The 21,403-nt window shown below is 39.7% G+C and overlaps 1 protein-coding gene and 1 long non-coding RNA gene across 2 annotated transcripts in view; one reads left to right on the forward strand and one right to left on the reverse strand.

The window, feature by feature from the left end:
• The window catches only part of CIP2A (cellular inhibitor of PP2A), a 33,825-nt gene that overhangs the window by 852 nt on the left and 11,570 nt on the right, over nt 1-21,403 (forward strand). The window contains exons 2-13 of the mRNA XM_074972797.1: nt 4,592-4,739; nt 6,525-6,637; nt 9,881-9,975; nt 10,630-10,726; nt 12,356-12,478; nt 12,649-12,794; nt 13,371-13,446; nt 15,357-15,584; nt 16,197-16,356; nt 18,500-18,641; nt 19,497-19,596; nt 20,704-20,822. Of these exons, the coding sequence (XP_074828898.1) occupies nt 4,592-4,739; nt 6,525-6,637; nt 9,881-9,975; nt 10,630-10,726; nt 12,356-12,478; nt 12,649-12,794; nt 13,371-13,446; nt 15,357-15,584; nt 16,197-16,356; nt 18,500-18,641; nt 19,497-19,596; nt 20,704-20,822 (1,547 nt within the window). The remainder of the gene's footprint in view (nt 1-4,591; nt 4,740-6,524; nt 6,638-9,880; nt 9,976-10,629; nt 10,727-12,355; nt 12,479-12,648; nt 12,795-13,370; nt 13,447-15,356; nt 15,585-16,196; nt 16,357-18,499; nt 18,642-19,496; nt 19,597-20,703; nt 20,823-21,403) is intronic.
• Nucleotides 16,135-21,403, reverse strand: part of LOC141999446 (uncharacterized) — a 41,911-nt gene continuing 36,642 nt past the window's right edge. The window contains exon 3 of the long non-coding RNA XR_012642012.1: nt 16,135-16,301. This is a non-coding gene — a long non-coding RNA (uncharacterized LOC141999446). The remainder of the gene's footprint in view (nt 16,302-21,403) is intronic.

Here is a 21,403-nt window from a genome sequence, read left to right on the forward strand (position 1 = left end):
CGTTTCTTTACACTTAAAATGTGGTTCTAGCCTCCTTCCCCAGCGCTGTGGATCGGGTTAAAAAAAATCTAAATACATGTTAAAACTAGGGCTGTTAAGCGATTAAAAAAATTAATTGTGTGATTAAACAATACAGTAACTCCTCACTTAACGTTGTAAATGTGTTCCTAGAAAATGCGACTTTAAGTGGAAACGATGTTAAGCGAATCCAATTTCTCCATAAGAATGAATATAAACAGGGGAGTTAGGTTCCAGGGAAATTTTTTTTTTGCAATAGTTGGGCGGTGCCCCCGCCTTACCCCACACCAACACAGTCCACTGGCACTGGAGACAATGGGGCAGGCAAGGAAACTGAAGGTGCTGTAGGCTAGAAGAAGCACATTGCTCAGCAGCAGTGGCAGCTTCCCCTACTCTGCAAGTACCAGGGGCAGGGGACTCAACCCTCGGCCTGGCCACTCCACCCCTTCCCCTAAGCCCCCACCCTTAACCTGCCTATTCTTCCCCCCCCCCCCCCTTATTCTGCATCCTCCCTCCTCCCCCCGCCTCCTGCCCGCAGCAGTCAGCTGGCTTGCGACATTCAGGGGGCAGGAAGGTGGGGGGAGAAGTGGGGACTAGGCACGCAGCCTCCCCTCCTCCGGCCCTCGGCAATCAGCTGGTTTGCGGCATTGGGGAGGGAGAGGGAGCCTGTGCATTGAGTCCTCGCTCCTCCCTGCTCTCTCCTGAACGCTGCAAGCCAGCTGATTGCCGCGGGCAGGAGGAGGGGGAAGGCGCTGATCTGTGGGGTCTGCCGGCGGGCGGGAGGCGCTGTGGGGGGCTCATAGCGGAGCTGATGGGGGCTGCCAGCTGTGGACAAAGCAGGCAGCCAAACAACATTATCGCGAAGCATTGCACAACTTTAAATGGAGCATGTTCTGTAATTGAGCAGGGACGCAAGATCGAAACACCGTTAAGCGAGAGGACGTTGAGTGGGGAGTTACTGTAATTGTTTAAATATGATTTATTATATTAAATGCTATTATTTAACAATTAAATATTTTTGGATTACAACAATACAAAGTGTACAATGCTCACTTTATATTATAATTTTTGATTACAAGTATTTACACTGTAAAAAAACAAAAGAAATAGTATTTTTCAATTCACCTAACATAAGTACTATAGTGCAATCTCTTTATCATGAAACTTGAACTTACAAATGTAGAATTATGTACAAAAAATTACATTAAAAAAACCAAACAATGTAAAATTTTAGAGCCTGCAAGTCTACTCAGTCCTACTTCTTGTTCAGCCAATCGCTCAGACAGACAAGTTTGTTTACGTTTCCAGGAGATAATGCTGTCTGCTTCTAGTTTACAGTGTCACCTGACGAACAGGTGTTCCGATGGTACTGTTGTAGCCAGAGTCGCAAGATGTTTACATGCCAGATGTGCTAAAGATTTATGTCCCTTCATGCTTCAACCACCATTCCAGAGGACATGCGTCCAGGCTGATGATGGGTTCTGCTTGATAACAATCCAAAGCAGTGCAGATTGACGCATATTCATTTTCATTATCTGAGTCAGATGCCACCAGCAGAGGGTTGATTTTCTTTTTTGGTGGTTCCATCAGAACACCTCTCCGGTTCTGTAGTTTCCTCATCGCAGTATTGACTTTTAAGATTTCTGAAAGTATGCTCCACACCTCGTCCCTCTCAGATTTTAGAAGGAACTTCAGAGTCTTAAACCTTGGGTCGAGTGCTGTAGCTATCTTTAGATATCAAACATTGGTACCTTCTTCGCGTTTTGTGAAATCTGCAGCGAAAGTGTTCTTAAAATGAACATCATGTCATCATCTGAGACTCCTATAACATGAAATATATGGCAGAAACGGAGCCGGAGACATACAGTTCTCCCCCAAGGAGTTCAGTCACAAATTTAATTAATGCATTATTTTTTTTAACAAGCGTCATCAGCGTGGAAGCATGTCCTCTGGAATGGTGGCCGAAGCATGAAGGGGTATATGAATGTTTAGCCTATCTGGCACGTAAATAAGTTGCAATGCCAGCCACAAAAGTGCCATGCAAATGCCTGTTCTCACTTTCTGGTGATCTTGTAATTAAGAAGAGGGCAGCATTATCTCCCATAAATGTAACACATTTGTTTGTCTGAGCAATTGGCTGAACAAGAAGTAGGACTGAGTGCACTTGTAGACTCTAAAATTTTACATTGTTTGGTTTTTGAGAGCAGTTATGTAACAAAAAAAATCTACATTTGTAAGTTGCACTTTCACGATAGAGATTGCACTACACGACTTGTATGAGGTGAATTGAAAAATACTATTTTTCTTGTTTATCATTTTTACAGTACAAATATTTGTAATAACAAATAATATACTCTTTGAATTCAGTTATGACACAGAATACAATATATATGAAAATGTAGAAAAATATCCAAAATATTTAATGAGTTTCAATTGATATTCTATTGTTGAACAGCGCGATTAAAACTGATTAATCGTGATTGATTTTTTTGAGTTAATTGTGTGAGTTAACTGTGATTAATTGACAGCCCTAGTTAAAACCCTAAGCAACCTTGTTTTCCCAAAATGCAGATGTAGATTTGATGTAGAATTATGTACAAAAAAACTTGCATTCAAAAATAAAACAATGTAAAATATTAGAGCCTGCAAGTCCACTCAGCCCTACTTCTTGTTTCAGCCAATCGCTCAGTCTACTGGTGCGAGTTATGAGTGGTACATGAACGTTTTACAACTGAAATTGCCAGTTGCAGATAATTAATTTAATATTTTAATGAGTCTGTCTGTAGCTCTTCCATGTTTGTTCATTTTTGTTTTTCATTGTCTATAGCAACCAACGGTAGACATAACTGCTGTAACTTTTCTGTTGTCTATTGTATATACTAGTTCTAGCAAGCTATTCCATGGTATAGGCTGTAGAGTTAAAATGAGATTAATTCCAGCATGTTTTAATTAATTTGATGGTTCTACATTAAAGAAAACAAGTCTTTCTTTGACAACCACTAATTTGGAGTTGAAGAAATAGAGTTCAGTCTTTCTGCCTTGCATTCTTTAATGCAACAGATAAGTTGAATGTTCTTTATGAATGATATTTCATATCTTTGTACAGAATAATGCCTTTTTATTGAAATCTGTGTCTTACTGTGAATTAGTCTGTCATATTTAATTGGGAACTAATTTTCAAACATTCTGTTTACACAATACCTTTCCAGGCTATGTAAAACCAGTTTTTTTAATCCTCAAAGATACATAAACTGGTGGGTAACTTACCTGGTGCTGTATGTTTCTTATGTACAAATACAGACTTGTAGTATTTTTGTATTTATAAACTAGTAATGATTTGTGTTCACGCTGCATCAGCTGTTAACTTAAAATCAATTCCCAGTGGTATAATTGGTAGTGCTGTGCACAAAGTAAACCAACTGTTAATTATGAGTCTGAAACAGAAGAAATGTATGTATTTCAAATATAAAGGGGACACATACAGTATAGTAACTCCCCACTTAATGTCCTCTCGCTTAACGGTGTTTCGATCTTGCGTCCCTGCTCAATTACAGAACATGCTCCATTTAAAGTTGTGCAATGCTTCGCTATAATGTTGTTTGGCTGCCTGCTTTGTCCACAGCTGGCAGCCCCCATCAGCTCCCCTATGGCCCCCCCCCACACACACACACAGCACCTCCCAGCCGCTGGTAGACCCCGCGGATCAGTGCCTTCCCCCTCCTCCTCCTGCCCATGGCAATCAGCTGGCTTGTGGTGTTCAGGAGAGAGGGGGGAGGAGTGAGGACTTGGCACGCAGGCTCCCCCTGCCTCCCGAACGCTGCAAACTAGCTGATTGCTGCGGGCAGGAGCCAGGGGAGGAAGGGGGGAGGCTGCGCGCCGAGTCCCAAGTCCTCCCTCCTGCCCCTGAACGTCGCAAGCCAGCTGATTGCAGTGGGCAGGAGGCAGGGGAGGAGTTAGGATGCTGCGTGTGGAGTAAAGGAGGGGGAAGAAGAGGCGGGTTAAGGGTGGGGGCTTGGGGGAAGGGGTGGAGTGGGTGGGCTGAGGGTTGAGCCCCTTGCCCCTAGTGCTTGCAGAATAGGGGAGCTGCTGCTGAGCAACGTGCTTCTCCTAGCCTACAGCACCTTCAGCCTCCTTGCCTGCCTCATTGTCTCCAGTGCCAGTGGGCTGTGTCGGTGTGGGGTAAGGCGGGGGCACCTCTCAACTATAGTACTGTACTGTATGGCAAAAAAAAAAATTTCCCTGGAACCTAACCCCCCTGTTTATATTCATTCTTATGGGGAAATTGGATTCACTTAACATCGTTTCACTTAAAGTTGCATTTTTCAGGAACAGAACTACAATGTGAAGTGAGGAGTTACTGTAATGAAAAACATGTTTCCAGAGTTTTACAAATTCAACAAAAGTGAGGTAAAAGAGGCAAGCAAAAGTATCTGTGTGCTATCAAGGATGCTACTGGTGTTGGCAGTATATTGCATTGAACTGAAAATACGACTCCCCTCTGAATCTTGTGCAGAACTGAGACAAATATTGTTGCAGTTATATAATACTTCTTTAATTTAAAATGTCTTTTTAGGTTATCTCTGGATTGAAGCTAACAAGATTGTTTGCATCAAACCAAATACTGCCAAGTGAATGTCTGAGCTGTTTAGTGGAGCTCATTGAGGACCCAAATATAAGTCCATGTCTAATCCTGTCTGTGATTGCTTTGCTGTCACAACTAGGTAAGTTGTTCACATCTTTATTTTTTCTTTTAGGGGAATTAAAGCTAAATTTTCAAAGATTGTTAATAAGTCTTAAAACAGTTGGAATCTGTGACAGGTTGCATGCGCAAGTGAGTTATCTGCTATACTATCTGTGTAAATTGCATTGATTTGAGGGATGGGGAATAATTAACTATGTACTGTAACAAAATTAAGTATTTAGTTTTCTGATATCTTATTCCTGGCAATGTGTAATATCTTGCATTCTATGGGAGCACAGAAATTGCGAAACTGAATCAGAAAAAATATCCATCTGGTTTAGTATTGTCTCTAATATGGCCCATACCAGATGTTTCAGAGAACTACGTAAAAGCTCCTGTGCTTGACAGCTATCTAATACACCAGTGGTTCTCAAACTTTTGTTCTGGTGACCCGTTTCACATAATACGCCTCTGAGTGCGACCCCCCCCCCCCCGTTATAAATTAAAAACACTTTTTTTAAAATATATTTAGCACCATTATAAATGTTTGATGCAAGGCAGGGTTTGAGGTGGAGGCTGACAGCTCGCAACCCCCCATGTAATCACCTTGCGACCCCCTGAGAGGTCGCGACCCCCAGTTTGAGAACCCCTGTAATACACCCATAGGAGAAGTTTGTTCCTCAATCCATATAGTTCGTGGTTGTCTTATGTTCCAAAGCATGAGAGTTCTCTCTCTCCCTCTCCCCATCAACCTAGCTTGTGTAACTGAATGACACTTGCAGTATTCATTTACTTTGACAGCTGCTTTCCCTTTGAGATTCTTTCACAGTGCAATTAGCAGAAGTGTCTGAGATAAAAGAGAGGGTTGCTGGCAGGGCATTTGTTACAGGGCTGCACATTTGGAACTTGCTTCTGCTCTTTAACAGACTCCGGGTGATTCAAGCCAATCTCCAGGGCATGCTTGAAGGATGATCTTTGCTTTCTGGCATCTAGCCCATAAAAGTTGGGAAATGAAAGAGGTTGCAGGGCATTTGAAGGGGGCTGGTTGTCTTAGGTTTATTACATCTGGTTGTACGTTGGTATGATACGGGGTAGTTGGAGTCTGTTTTAAATCTTTTTTTTTTTTTTTTTTTTGTAAAGGATTTTAATGGGTTCCTAGAGCTTGAAACAGTTTTTTTTAAAAGGTGTAGCAGTAACCTAGACAAAATGCCTGTTTTAAGCCTATTAAGTTGTATTCTGTGTCATGTGATCTGAGGGTGATGGGTCATGGTTAGAGGTAGATTTGAGACTGGATAGTTTGCAATGGCAGTGATCACCTTTGTAAAAGTCTGCTTGTTTACTCACTAGAGTGAAGAGTAGTTGTATCTTGCAGTGTGTTTGATCTGTGAGTAAACTTAGTTTTAAGCCCCCCCCCTCCCCCCTCAATCTTGGTTGAAGAACTACAGGTAGATTTTTCTGCACAGGCTAATAAAGCTGCTTGACAGTTTTGTGCAGCTGGCCTATAATACTTCAAGAGGGTTTTTTAGTCAGGGTGGAATGGTCCTTACAACATCCTGTGAAGTAAGTGGAAGTGTTCCCATGTTGCATTTAGGCAGAAGGTAGTCTGGAACAAGCAGAGAGAAGTTTTGACTTGCTCATGGTCACAGATCATGTACAAAGTTTAAAAGCTGGTTTAAAAAAAAAATACACACACACAACAACAAAACTAGGGATAGAGCTCAGAGTTACTGGTTCCCAATTCAGTGCTCAGACTGCTAGCTAATACTGCTTTTATTATTAACTGCAGTTGTGCAGGACGACATTAACAAATGCCTTTACACTGTAGTTTTGGACAAAGAGACCAGAGAAGCTCTTCAGAATACTTATAATTTGACTAGCGTGCTGGCAGGAGTGGTTCACCGAAGCTCTACAAATCCTAATGATCCAGTATTGTTACAGGTAAGACAAAGTAATGCTTAATATTTTATCTGTATCATAGAGTTAATTCTTCTGAAGAGTCTGTTCTCAAACATTTATAACAAAACCAAAAATGCTATATTTTTAATAAGCAGGGATCCATAATAGAAATCATGCATTTTAGGAACCTCAAGGTCAGGAATTTTCACAAAAAATGTTTTGGTGGCCTTAGCGTGCAGCCATCAACTCTTCATGGTGGCTGCTCTGACAATTTTTCTTAAAATACTTAACTTGAGGAAAAACAAATATGTACATATACATGTCCAAATCACAATTTATTTAAGTAGGGTTTTTTGCTGTCTCAATAATAAAAATAATGTACAATTATCTCTTCTTTGCTGGACATAAACAGAATAGAAACAAAATAAGGTGCTTTGCATGGTCTTGTCTTTTTTGTTTTATTTTTATTTTTTTTATTCCTTTTTTTAGACTTGCTAGCTAGTACAGACGCTCCCTGGGTTACACCTTGCGTCACACAAATTTTGCGTAAGTCGGAAACATATACCCAACAGTTACGCAGCCCAAAAAAACCCTCCTATTTCTAGCTTACGGAACTTTTCCGTAAGTGTGAATTTGCGTAAGTCGGGTCTTGCGTAACCTGGGGAGCATCTGTAAGTCTGCTGCTGTGAAAACTGATACTTGTATGTTTGCTAATATCACTTTAAACAGCAGACTTACTATATAGCTCGGAGGCAGTGAAGAGTGATGATAACAAATATCACTTTTCACAGCAGACTTACTCAGCCCTAGCACGAGCCGGGCAACAAATTAAGCCCTGGATAGAAAGGTGGGTAGGGAGGCAGTGGGGGCCAGGGGTGATGGAGGGCTGAGGGAAGTGGCAGGGGCCAGGGACATTTGGGGGATTGGTGAGCCCGCAGCCTGAGCTTTTGAAGCCCCGCAGCCAGGGGATGGAGCCCCGCAGCCAGGGGATGGAGCCCCGCAGCCAGGGGATGGAGCCCCGCAGCCAGAGCCTGCCACCCACCACCCCAGGGTGGAAGCCCAAGTCCCACTGCCCCTGGGAATGTGGGCAACTCACATCAGCTGCCTGCTCCTCTGGCGTTTGTGGCTCCAGAAAGGAAAAGCCACTTCTTCCCTTCCTCAGTCGCTGTTCAGGAGGCTGTGGCTGCAAGAAGAGCCCTTGGTGGCTGCATTTGCGAAATGCTGCTCAAGGTGATCTCCCTGATATATAGAATCAAAGTATTTAAGTTGTATATTTTATTTACTGTCTCAGAGTTTTCTATATCATCATCATCATCATCGTAGTATCTAAGTGACGTACAAATGGTTTTAGGACTACTTTTCAGTATTTACTTATGGTAAACTGCTTATTTACTTTTATCTTGTGTTTTCACCTTGCTCTAATTTACAAAAACTATTAACTTAGAAATTGGCAATGTTTACTTCAAGAAATGAGTGAGAGGGGAGTGGGTTCATTTTCTATTATTTTGAAGCAAGTATTAGCTTTTAGGATATCACTCTTGATAGTCTGATATCTCTCTGCTGTCTTGCATTTCCATCTTTAAATTTTTGTTACAGACCCTTTTAACCCCCCATCTCTTGCAGCACTCTTCATCTGTAGATCTCAGAGCACTTTACAAAGGAGACAGACATCTCTATCCCCTTTCATAGATGGGAGAATGAGTGATATAAATACCAATAGACACTGATTCTCTGGTCAACTTATTTGTGTCTACTCTAGCATCTGTCATTAATGAAAGGAAAACTGGCTTTTTCCCACTGAACGGTCTGCAGGTTACTTACAGTGTGTCCATGTTTTCGTTCTGCCATCTGTTCACTGCTGTTTGAAGGCGGAACCAGACCTATCAGACAAGGCAGAATGGGAATGGCTGTACTTTTTTAGACCCTGCCATGTATGTTCTGCCACCAGCAGCTTCAGGCAGGTCCTATTCATTCTTCTTAAAGCAGTCCTCCCCAGATTGATTTCACTGGTTCACTCTTTATTAACCCAGAGTATTTGGCAATGCTTTTTTTAACCCCTGTAGATTTTCTTTTAGCTGGTACTGGTCTCCCAGCTGTCACTTCACTGCCATCCTTGTTGTGTTGCAGCTCTCTCTTTCTTTATGGTAGAGAGAGAGAAGACAGACAAAAGAACAGGATCTGCCTGCAATGCTGCACTCCTTTGATAGTGTTTAGACAGGGATCTGCAGGGACCAGATTGAGTCACCATAGGAGCCCACCTCTTTTGATCTAAGGGGACTCTCCACAGGTCACAGGGCCTGTGGGGGACTGTTGAGGCACTAGGCGACTCAAGCAGCTCATGGGTTTGTCTGGTGTCTAACATAGGAAAGCTTCTCTCAGTATGAAAATTCCCATTTAAAATAGCAGTGAAGTGTCGAGGGTAGCGGCAACCAGCATATTTATATTTTTCCCCACTTCCCTAACTTAGAAATTCTAAGTTAGGTTGTATATTTGGGTGATAACCTTGGCTATGCTATGTAAAGGTTTACAGTCAAATCTCAAATTAGCTACTTTGGGAAGTTGAGTGAGTCACTGTCATTTCTCTGCACATAAAAAGGGGAATGGGGGCGTATTTATAGTACAGTTTGTAGGAAAATGTTTTTTCCCTGGGAAAATTTTTGTTGTAAACAGACATTTCCTATGGAAATTTTCCATTTTGACAAAAAAGCCATATTCCTTTGGGGGAAAAGCCTTCACGTTAAAAAAAAAAAAAAAAAAATTATACTGTTCTTCTTAATATGCATGTCTGCTTACAATATACTATTGCCGTTGTGGATTACATTTTGGAGGTCTCTAAATAGTTATATGGGATTTGTTTTAAAAAAAAAATAAAAAAAATTCAGGAACCCCACTGAAACCCAGTTAAATATAGAGAATCCCTCCACCTCATTGCAAGTTTATTGGCCAAGCTGTGTGGGAGAACTGGGCAACCTATTTCTAAGCAATTTGTATGTGTTTGTGAGCATTTAAATGTACTAATCCAAGATTGTTGCCTTGCTTTCATTAACTAAGTAAAGATATGCTAGGTGAATATCCCACATGTATCAATACTACATTGTTTCTGTAATACCATAACTTTATACTTAATGAGATCTAAATGTGATCAAGTCTCAAAATTAACACTGCTTGTTCTTATGACTCATTAAACTGTAGAGAAGTATCCTCTAGTCTGAACACCAAATGTCCATGTTCTACAGTAGAATGCTGTGGGAAGGCTATATAATTGACTTCATTTTATTTCTTCAGAGTATTCAACTTCTGCAGAGATTAACCTACAATGTCAGAGTTTTCCAAGCCAGCACTAATACTGATGAATTGATTTTATTCCTAATGCGTCATATGTAAGTATGTGTCCAATTTTCTTTTTGGGGAGGAAATGTTTAGCTAAACACACTTCTAAACTTTCTTTAATAGCTTCATTAATGTGGTATTTCACAAGCTTTGGATGTAGCATAAATTATGTAGTAATCGCTTCTAAATTACCAGACATTTGTCTCTTTCAAAATGCTATTGTTGCAAAGAATATTCAAAGATGGGGCATTTACTTATGATTTGCAACAGCTAGTAGAGTTTAAGGAGAATTTGAGCTTTTTGAAGAAATAAATCAAAAAAACTAAAATAGCAGTTAGAACACTTCTGCCTGTCATTTAGACTTATTTCACAATTTGAGCCACCAACTCTACAACAAGCTCTGTGCTAGCAGATCCCTGTGCCTGTGTAGAGCTCTAGTGACTTTAATACATGCACCTGAAGCGCATTGCTGGTTCAGGACCATAGACATGGTTGAACTGTCATATGGTGGGTTTCACTTTTGTATTGTGGGTAGCTTTTCCATACTGAATATGCATTGCAAGTTTATAAATGTCTTTTTAATACATGACTGTAATTTGGATGAATGTTTATATATAGAAGGAGATTTCATTGAATTCTGAATATATAAATGAAGTTAAATGGCTGTAACCGTTAAATTCTTAAGTCCTGTGGAACTTTTTTAGTCAATCAACAGAAGATGAATTAACGATACCATGTTTGGGACTAATGGCAAATCTTTGTCGACACAATCTCTCTGTTCAAGCTCATATAAAATCTTTGGTAAGAAACTTCTCTGATTATGTATTTTCTCTTCTGGGGATAGAGGAAAGGAAGAGAGTAGTCAGAATCTGATCATTTGAGGACTTAGAGCTCCTTTTCACAGACATCCTGTTTCTCCCCATCCCTCATGCAGTGATGATTCCAACTTTCCCTCCAGAGCTTGCAGTCCCACTTTATCCCACTGATCGTTTTCCTCAATTTTAATGTGAAGCGCCTATTCTTAGAATCATAGAATATCAGGGTTGGAAGGGACCTCAGGAGGTCAGGCTCTTCTCTGTGCTTTGTCCACACCATTACCACCTAGTTCAGATTGCACATACTGCTTCCACGCTTCGTTAGTGAAAGATTTAAGTTGAGGTCTGATTCTGACCCACCAGTTGAGATCTTGTGGGAGAAGCTAAATTTTGTCAGTGTAAAAGCATGGCATCTTCTCTATATCTTTAACATGAAAACAGTCTCATGTTACTATTGTAGATGGATTTGGGTAACCAGTGTTGATTTTTGGCATAACTTGAATACTTAAGGCTTTTGCCGATCTGAGAAGAAAGCAAAAATCACCCCTGATCTTGGTGTTGGATTCATGCCCTTATTCAGCATCGACACCAGTTTATTCAACAGTAATGTACTTTCATTGTTATTCCCACCACTACACAAATTAATGTTAAGTGTGGTTTTTAGTTGAGTGATGAATTCACAGCAAAGTTGAAAAATTGTGGCATTTTATGGGGGGGGGAAGACAAGATTCCATGCCAGTGGAATTAATCCAGGGGGCCAGATTAAAGTGAAAGGGGAAATCCACATCTCAGTTAGCTTCTCTGCAGACTCAAGCAGACATCATCCTGTTGCTTTACATTTGGCTTGTCTTGGTTGTTTTTAGATTTCTCTACTATGATAAAGGCTCCAAACATATTTTTTAGTGAAAGCTGAGAATTTGGAGCATAATTATGTGCCATGAGGTGAAGTCTAGTGCTGCAGAATTAGAGTACACAGGATCCTACTTAAAAGCCTGTGGAGTAGTTAACACCCTTCAAGTTACTCCTGGTTCCTTAGGGCAAACTAAAGCTAAAATTTTCACCAAATAATTCTCACCCTAATTAAGGGAATAAAATGGAAAAGTGAAATGTTCCCTCAGCTTTGCCAAACTATTTAGGAGCATACATAGATATTTCCAGCATGTGGGGAAGTTAATCCTTCCATAGATGTCATTGAAAGTATATCTCCATTGTAACCCTGATATTTATAAAGAAAAAAATATAGCTGAATTAGACAGGAATCGGGTGTCCATTTATGATAGCTATCTTTTATCTATAAAGACATATGTTCATGAAATGGCATTCCATTCATCTTGTAAAATGAGTGAAAATCCTTCCTCCCCTTTTTCTTTACCATTCAAGTTTGACTTAAAATTTCTGTTCTAGAGGATACTTTTCATACCAGTATGTGCCTTAAGTGGAAATCACATTTTGTATATTTCCCATGTAATTCACTGGCCTCTTTCTGGGTATCACCTTAGAATAGTTCTTAGGCTAGATTGAATCCTTGTTTATAAATCATTATTCCAGACAGTTCTATCAATTATATTCTCATCAAAACTGTCAAATGCTAATGAGTTTCTCCTTTTTGCTATAGAATGACGTGAAGGGTTTCTATCGTACCTTGATCAGTTTCTTGGCCCATAGTAGTTTAACTATGGTCGTGTTTGCACTTTCGATATTATCAAGCCTGACTTTAAATGAAGAAGTTGGAGAAAAGGTAAGTAAATATTTCGGAGTCTTGTAATGAAAATCTCACTGAAATTTGTAAACTTTGAGTAAAACTATCGACTAACCACAATGACTGAGTCAGTTGTTCTGATTGTTTTGACTAGTGGGAGATGATTTATTGGTGTTGTAGCATAAATAGCTCTCATTTCCTTTTATTAGCTCTTCCATGCCCGAAACATTCATCAGACATTTCAGTTAATATTCAACATTCTTGTAAACGGCGATGGCACACTGACAAGAAAATATTCTGTTGATCTACTCATGGATCTGCTGAAGAACCCCAAAATTGCAGATTATCTTACTAGGTATGACTTTGCTTTGTAAAATTAGCCAGTTGCAGTTTTAGACTCATCTTCAAATAATGATGAAAGAAGCTTAACATCCTGAGTTCCTATTTAAAAAAGGGTTTCGGAGTAGCAGCCGTGTTAGTCTGTATTCGCAAAAAGAAAAGGAGTACTAGTGGCACCTTAGAGACTAACAAATTTATTTGAGCATAAACTTTCGTGAGCTACAGCATCCGATGAAGTGAGATGTAGCTCACGAAAGCTTATGCTCAAATAAATTTGTTAGTCTCTAAGGTGCCACTAGTACTCCTTTTATTTAAAAAAAAAAAAAAAAAGTTTAGCTAGAAACATAAAATACAAAAACAAGCTTCAGGAGAAAGTGATTTTTAAACTGTAGCTTAGTCTTTTTGAATATAGCAGTTACAAGATGGAGGATGTTTCCTTTGGCTTTTATTTCTTCCTTTTGGCTTTTCATAACTGTTCTAGGGATGTGGCTGGAAGAGGGCATTTTAATCCACTGCTGTTCATAAATGTTTAATCGAGTAACTATGTCATTGAAGTAAGAGCTTAGTTTACTTTTTCTCATTTATAATCTAGATATGAACACTTCACCTCATGCCTCAATCAAGTATTAGGCCTTCTTCATGGAAGGGATCCTGATTCATCATCGAAGGTATTTTACAGTGAGAGAAACTATGGAATCTAATTTACCAAGCATTTGGCCTAAATCAGGAGCTGCTAACTTCTAATACTGTCTCTAGATACTTTGTGGCCTTAACCAAATCTCTCTCACAGGTATTCAGTCCTGTTAAAATCAGTGGGAGTTGAAGGTGCTCAGTATATTCTGGGATCAGGCAATTAACCTCTGCGTCAATTTCACCATTCATAAAATGAAATAATTCTTCTTGTTTTGAAGATTAATAGTCATACAGCAACCTGGAAATGTTACAGGTTAAATATTATTTGCAGTTGTACCTTGCATATAATGTAAACTTAGCTATTTTTAAAGGTTTTTGTAAACCTTCCTAGAATGAATTTTACAACATGGCAGACGATAAATGCTAAAACATTTTAATGTGTTGGACATTGAGTCTACTAGTGAACAAAAAGATACATGCTCGATATGTGAAGGTTCCTAGAGATTCGTTATTTGAAATATCTTTTGTGAATGTGCACATTTTCATCCATTAATATCCTATTATATATACGTGTGCACTGCCAATAGGTTGCTGGGCAATAGTCTTATTGTTTAACATCCAGTGTGCATGGGCAAAGTATTTTTTTTGTTAGTTTGTTTTAACCCTTATATCTTGATCAAATTAGTGCGATTTCCATCAGACCATTTAAAGGGATATCTACATCTTAGGGAATTTGACCCTGCTACCTTCAAAGAAAAATAATTGCCCTTAAAAGAGAGCAAGCATACCTAATTTATTTAATAGAATAATATTCTGAGAGAGCTGCAAGCAATCGAGTGATCTTTTGTAATGGATGATTCATTTTTAATGAAAAGGTGAATATTGATTTAAATTAGTTTTTTTATTTTAATAATTTTTTAAATGTAATTTCAATTAAATTTGAATTTCACAACCTATTTTAAGGCCTAAACTGGCTAATCAATTAATTTAAATGACTTTAATACTCAAGCACTACATGTTTGCTGCCAAAATTTTAGATAGCGACAAACTACTGTACTAGTGGAAGTCGCTGGCTAAATATCTGGAATTAGAATTAGCTTGAAATCCTAAACCAGCTTTGACAGTGGTGGCTGCTTGTGCAGGTGCGAGAGAGTATTTTCTTCATTTCATTTTATTCAGCTAGTTCAATTCAATGAGTAGCTCATTTAAAATTGAGAAACAGACTGGGATCTGAAAAAGCTTGTTTTCTCTTCGAATCTATGAATAAAAATCTGAGAGGATGAGGTCTGCTAGTTCTATAATCTTGAAGGTCATTGTGACCAGGAAAAATTAGTTCAATTAACTTTACTACAGCTAATACTTATGTTTTAATATATCCGTTTTAAATGCAAAATATGTTTTGATAAACTTTTTTTCTTATGTATCCAGCACTTTAAGGTAGTTTAAAAAAAATTACTAGCTTAAATAATTCAATTTAAATTTCTATTCAAGTGCAGCCTGACACAAGTCACAAATTGAAGTTAATTTAGTCAATAAGAAATGCATTATTCACCATTTTTCTAACATTAACGTAGCTTAAATTAAGAATCTGAATATATGAAATTGCTCAAATGTGTATAGTGTATCCTCTTAGTAGCAAAAAGTACCAAATTTAGTGTAAAGGCTATATTTAGTTGCAAATGTTTTTATGGTTAAATGCCAATGAAAATCAACTTTTGTTTAAAATCTTGTTTTGCATTTGTACTTTAGTTATTTTCCTAATCAGTGACCTAAATCAAGATTTCCTGTTTGCTGTTTTAAATCACTTTAAATCAATCCACCTTCATGGATATGCTGAGACAACCTCAGCAGTAGGTGTCACTGTGCACAATTGTAATAAACAATATATTTGCTTTATTTGCATGACTAAAATATTTAACTCCTCATGTACTTCTGATTTGTACAGGTCTTGGAATTACTACTTGCTTTTTGTTCAGTGACTGAACTGCGCCATGTTGTGCATCAGACAATACTGGAGCCATCTGGTGTGCCAGTCTCTGGAAGTACCAGATTCACAGCCCGTTCTAAACCTTCAGAGCCATCTATTGTTTTAGTGCACTGGTTAAACCAACCATTGGAAGGATCTGAAAACTGTTGTGTTCTAACTTTAGAATTGTTCAAGGAGATATTTGAGGTACCAAGACTGATTTTAGTCACCTTGTATCTGAATTATATGTTATCCAATTCAGAAACATATGCGCCTGTATTTTACCAATCATAAATGGGGTATCACATACATGTTTTTATTTAGAAAGCAAAGCGTGACGATAAACCCTAAGTGTTATTGCTGTAATGTTTCTTTCTAGACTTCTGCATTTTGTAACCCGGTTTTCCACTTAAGAAGGCACTGTCAGTCTAGATCTTATATCTGATATACATTAAAATTGTTACCCAAATGCATAAAGTCTCGCATTTGGTTCTAAAATGTTTAGAATACAAAATTTCATCAAGAAATAATAAACAATTGTAGCTATTTTGAAGGACTTGCAGAAGTGTGGTGGTCTCTGCTGATTGTGTATAGTTAACAAGTCTTTCCTCAAATCTGATGATGCTGGTCAATAGTTTGAAAAGTAAATCTAAAAACAGCATGATCAGTTGGTGGCAGAGCTGGAGAGGTCCCTAGGCTTGGATGCATGAATGTCACTGGGACCAAGGTGAGGAAGTTAGTAGGCTGATCTAGGGATAAGAGTAGGTTGCACATCCTTGATTGGTGGTTTAAATACGGCATCTTTGTGTTTTGCTGCAGGATGTTATTGATACCGGCAACAGCACTTCAGCTGAACGCTTTGTGGATCTTTTGCTCCCTGTCCTCCTTGATCACCTTCAGTTGCCAGAACAGAATCTGGATGAGCTATTAGCAAAGAAGAAATGTGAAAGAATAGTCAAAGTCATTGAAGTCATGCTAAATATCCTTATGCAAGTTATTCCTGTTGGCTGTATAACATGAGCTCTGTTCTTGTAAGATCGTATCAGTTACTATTTTTTTAGATATAAAATCGCGCTTTTTTCCCAAAGATATTAAGATGACCTGAAATTAATAGGTCTTAATTAAAAGGAAACTTGAAAATTAAATTTTCCTTTTCTCTTGCAGCTTGGAATCTTTTAGGATGAAAAGTACTCTACTAGTTATTGTAACCAGTTGTAAGCTGGAGCCGGTTCGCTGGAACCGGTTGTTAAGCCAGAAGTTGCATCTTAGGCGCTGACTCAGTCTGTGCTCTGGGGCTGGAGCACCCACGGGGAAAATTTGGTGGGTGCAGAGCATCCACCAGCAGCTCACCTCCGCTCTGCCTCCGCCCCTGAGTTACGCTCTGCCTCTCTCTGCTTCACCGCCCCCCCCGGCTTCCCGCGAATCAGCTGTTCACGCAGGAAGCCTGGGAGGGCTGAGAAGCAAGCAGCGGCTTTGCTCTCACGCCCAAGGACAGGAGGTGAGCTGGGGCGGGGGGGCGCGAGGAGGGCTGCCTGGGCTGTAGCAGATAACCCGAGGGGGCGGGGCCGCGCAGGGGAACCGCTTCCCACTGCAGCTCACCTCCGCCACCCTGGGCCTGAACGTGAAGCCGCTGCCTGCTTCTCAGCCCTCCCCGGCTTCCTGCACAAACAGCTGATTCACGGGAAGCTGGGGTAGGGGGGGTGGAGAAGCAGAGCAGGGCGGCATATTCAGGGGAGGAGGCAGAGCGGAGGTGAGCTGGGGCTGGGGGTGGGGCGGGGAGCTGCTGGTGGGTGCTCTGCACCCACCAAATTTTCCCCGTGGGTGCTCCAGCCCTGGAGCACCCACGGAGTTGGCGCCTAAGGCGCCACTTTTGATGTGATCAGTGGGGGGGTGCAGTCGCTCCCCCTGCTCCTGCCCTAGCAATGCTATCCCGCCCCTAGGAGCCAGAGGGACCTGCCGGATGCTTCCTGGGAGCCGCCCCAGTTAAGCACCGCCGGGACTCCCCACCTCGCTCCCCGGCAGGTCCTTCTGGCTCTTAGGGGCGGGGCGGAGTGGGCACCCACTACAGTGGCCCACGAGACCCTCCTGCCTGGTTCCGGGGGCAGTCAGGAGACAGGGCATGGGGGGTGGATGGGGCACGGGTCCCAGGGGGGGCCACGACCCCCTCATGGCGTGAGGAGGGAATCGGTTGTTAAGATTTTGGCAGCTCATCACTGATTGTAACCAATATACAAAGATCACCTTACTTAACATTCAATACAGGTGCCTACAGAAATGTGGCAGGCAGTTGTTTAACAGCACATGGTACCACTACCCACAATTATGACAGAAAATAACCTTTTCTAGTTGAAACTGCAGGGGAAACTTAAGTAGCACGTACTTGGTAGGTTGCTTTTGCAAAGAATCCATGGATTTTAGATGATCGGAAAAGAAGGATTATTTTGTGATTAAGAACCTGCACTGCTGTTTGGGCAATCTGTGTTCTGTTTCTGACACAGACTTGAGCAAGTCACTTTCTCCCTATCAGTGCCCCATCTATTTAAGAAAAAAAGGGGGGGCGGGGGCTATTATGCTATTTCACATCAGTGTTGAGGATAAAGTAATAACGATGTGGAATGGTCAGTTACTATGAGGAGCACCATAAAGCTTTCAATTTCATGCATTTATTTGTCGGTCCTCTTTTGTAAATTTGGAAAGATTACATCTACAGCATTAATGATCCATGTGCTGTGATGGGGGGGGAGGGGTATTCTTTTGCGTGAGCTCTAAAGTGAAGGGTGCCTTCTTTTCAATCATCAGTTATTTCCTGTAGCATCTTGGTGTTCTTGGGAGATTCCCATCCAAGAACTGGTCTAGGCAAACTTTGCTCTGCTAGTGATTCGCAGCTTAATATGGTATGAGTTTAGGTTTCTTAAGTGCCAAAAAAAATTGTTTTGTTTTGGAGAGAAAAACAAACAAAAGCTTACTCCCTTGTGTCTTTAAGGCGCTTCATTGTAATTGAGAAGTTGTGTTCACTTGTCAAGTGTCTCAAACATTTGATTTTTTTAATCTAATTCAGAAAGCTTTTAGTTTATTATAATGCATAAAAGAATAAATTAGTCTGCATCCTTAACTGAATTTACTGCTTTGTGGAGATGACACAATGAAAATGCATGTCTCTAAGGCACTGACTGCAAGCAGATGCACATCTCTTATAGAACACCAATTTACGTGCAGTGGGATTGACATTGGCTTTGGGACAAAGGTAGTGGACTCTGAACTGTGGTGAGCATGCTAAAATCAAATTAGTCTAAAACCTAATTTACTCTGAAAATGAGGGTTATAAAGTACCAAAAAAAACTATGCTTCTGTTCAGGCTAATTTTCTTGGCAATAGAGAGCAGAATGATAGCTTTAGCTGTTCATTGAGTGTCTTTCTTAAATTGTTAGACCTTTTGTAGTTCTTTCAGGCTAAATTGGAATTCTGGTTTTATGGAAAAGCTAACCTAATATATACTAGTCCAACCTTAGTTATCAGTTTATATCCTAGGTGCCTTTAATGTTCAAGCCATCCATTCTTTTACATCTTGGGTTTAGACAACTGAACTTCAGAAATCTATTTGAAATTATTTTGGTAGAAACATTGAAAATACATGATTTCAGGGGGACCAAATGTGCTGGGGCATGGGAATGGGATCATCATACGTTTCACCATAATGTCACCAATCTGGATCTGTCCCAAATGATTGGTGACTAGGAGTTATCATTTGTCCTCTATTAATTGGCTTATATGAAATGAATTTCTTATGTCAGCTTCAAGTTTTACAAATGTCTTCTGTAAAATCCTCCATTGTTGCTCTTGGCTTCCTTATCATTGATCGAAGCAGAGAGACCATGGTGTGATGACTGAACTTTCTGCTAGAGATAGTTGGTGCACATTACGTGGTAGAACAGGGGAAGCCTGCATTGCTACCACCTGTTTCTGTTCTGTTCAATCTCCGTGTTTGCCATTGTATCATTAAATTCAAGTCAACCTTTTTTCTGAAAATAAAGCACATACTTTTTCTAAGTAAGTGTAAACTTATTCTCAGTATATATTTCAGACTTTTCACTTTTCATTCCAATTTTATTTTGTTTAAAGCAAACTTGCTGCTGCTGTCATTTTGAAAACGCTTGATCTTATGAGCAGACTTAAACAGTTGGTGCCTAGTATGGAAGTCAGTTTCTACAAAATTCTTCAGGTAGGCTTTAAATGATTTACAGAGAATCATTAAGAAAGTGAGTATATATTATATCACCCTTGATTTGATTCTGAATGTGTTTCCAGTATAAATCTTAAGTGTCCATAACACATTGAAGAACCTATCCAGGGAGCTGTGATTCCTCATGTTTCTTGTTCAGTCCAAATGGTTTTTTTATGTTTGTTTAAAATATTTAGTTTTTGAATTTTTGAGCCTTTTATTCCAGTGATGTATATTAAGATATACTTAAATATAGCGTTTATGATCAACTACAGCAATAGTGTTAGGGTTGAAATTTAAAATGTCCTAAACTCAGAAAATTATTTTGGTTCCTATATCATGTAGCTGGCTCGGATGATTGGTTACTAGGAAATGAAACTTTTCACCTCTTGTCTGAATCCAGTTTAGCTGTTTTGTTCGTATGGTACAATATCAGTCATTACTGACAAGTCAAATGAATAGTATTCAGTACGCTTTCATGTGGACAAGGGTGCACAGTGCAAAAACCATCATAATGCCTGTATCTTGCACCCTTTTTCTCAAATGCAAGGACACTCAACTTCCTTCTAGTTCTCATTGGGTGACCATCTAAAACAAGATTTGTGTAGCTTTCAGGAGGGTGGATGACTTAAGCTATTCTAGGCATGCTTCTGGCATGATCATGTAAACCCTTTCACCACATGACCCGTCATGTTCAAAGTAAAGCACGTGCTTAATGGATTGCAGGTTTGGGGCATTAGTCTTCCCTCTGCTATCCAGGCCAGATGGGAGGAAGACTAGTATTTGGATACGTCAGATGATTTTGCGCTCAGGGACAGTAATACCACTCACTCATTACACATTATCTGATCTGAATGCTTCTATTACATAATTCTGTGCAGATAATGTACAGAATCCTGAAAGCAAGTCTTGCAGATTTGTAAAAGGTCATTGCTCTGGTTAACTAAATGGGTTTTCAGAAAATTGCAAGTATGTGTGGATACATAATTTTTTTTTTAAAGGGTAACTGAAATTTAAAAATTTATGTCTATTCACATTGGCTTCGGTCTGTTGCAATATCTGGATTCTTTAGTTGATTATAAATTGACGTAAGTGGTTTCTGCCCAGGATCAACGTTTGATTACACCTTTGGCTTTTGCTTTAACATCAGACCACAGAGAACAAGTACAGGCTGGACTTAGAATACTGTTTGAGGCAGCACCATTACCAGACTTCCCTGCCATAGTGTGAGTTTCTGGTGTGTGGTAAGGGGGTAATAATGTGGTGTCTTTCACTTTCCTTACTTTAGTCTGAGTGACTTGTTTAAAGTCTGTGTTTGAATCTCTTTCATTAGGACTACTAATGTTCCAAATGTTTGAGTAATTGTTACCTTCTTCAAAACATTTTCTCTGCTCTCATAGTTGAATCTTTCTTCTCATCACCCCCAATGCTGGTCTGTCATGCATGCTGGGCCACGTTCACAGTTCTCGGAGAGGTTTAAAGTCCAATAACTCAAACTATCAAAGCTAGAAACAGATGTTGTGCCATTTGAGAGGAGTTGGAAATATCGTTTCCAATAGGATATGGCACTTGTTTCTGGATATAGTAGATAATGAGTTATGGAACCTTAAAATTCACGCAGTGATTGTAGAGAAAATCTGCTGTGAGTGAATGATCAGCCTCTGTTTGTTTTTTTTTTAGCATTTCTCCTTTTTTATATCTCGAAATACTTCATGCATATATCTAACTGAAGTACCTAATTCAGTATGATAGTACAAGAAGGGTTGATATGTTTTTGAAGTGTAGTGTGTAATTGTTATAGACATAT

The sequence above is a fragment of the Natator depressus genome, chromosome 1 (assembly GCF_965152275.1).
Source record: "Natator depressus isolate rNatDep1 chromosome 1, rNatDep2.hap1, whole genome shotgun sequence".
Taxonomy (NCBI): domain Eukaryota; kingdom Metazoa; phylum Chordata; order Testudines; family Cheloniidae; genus Natator; species Natator depressus.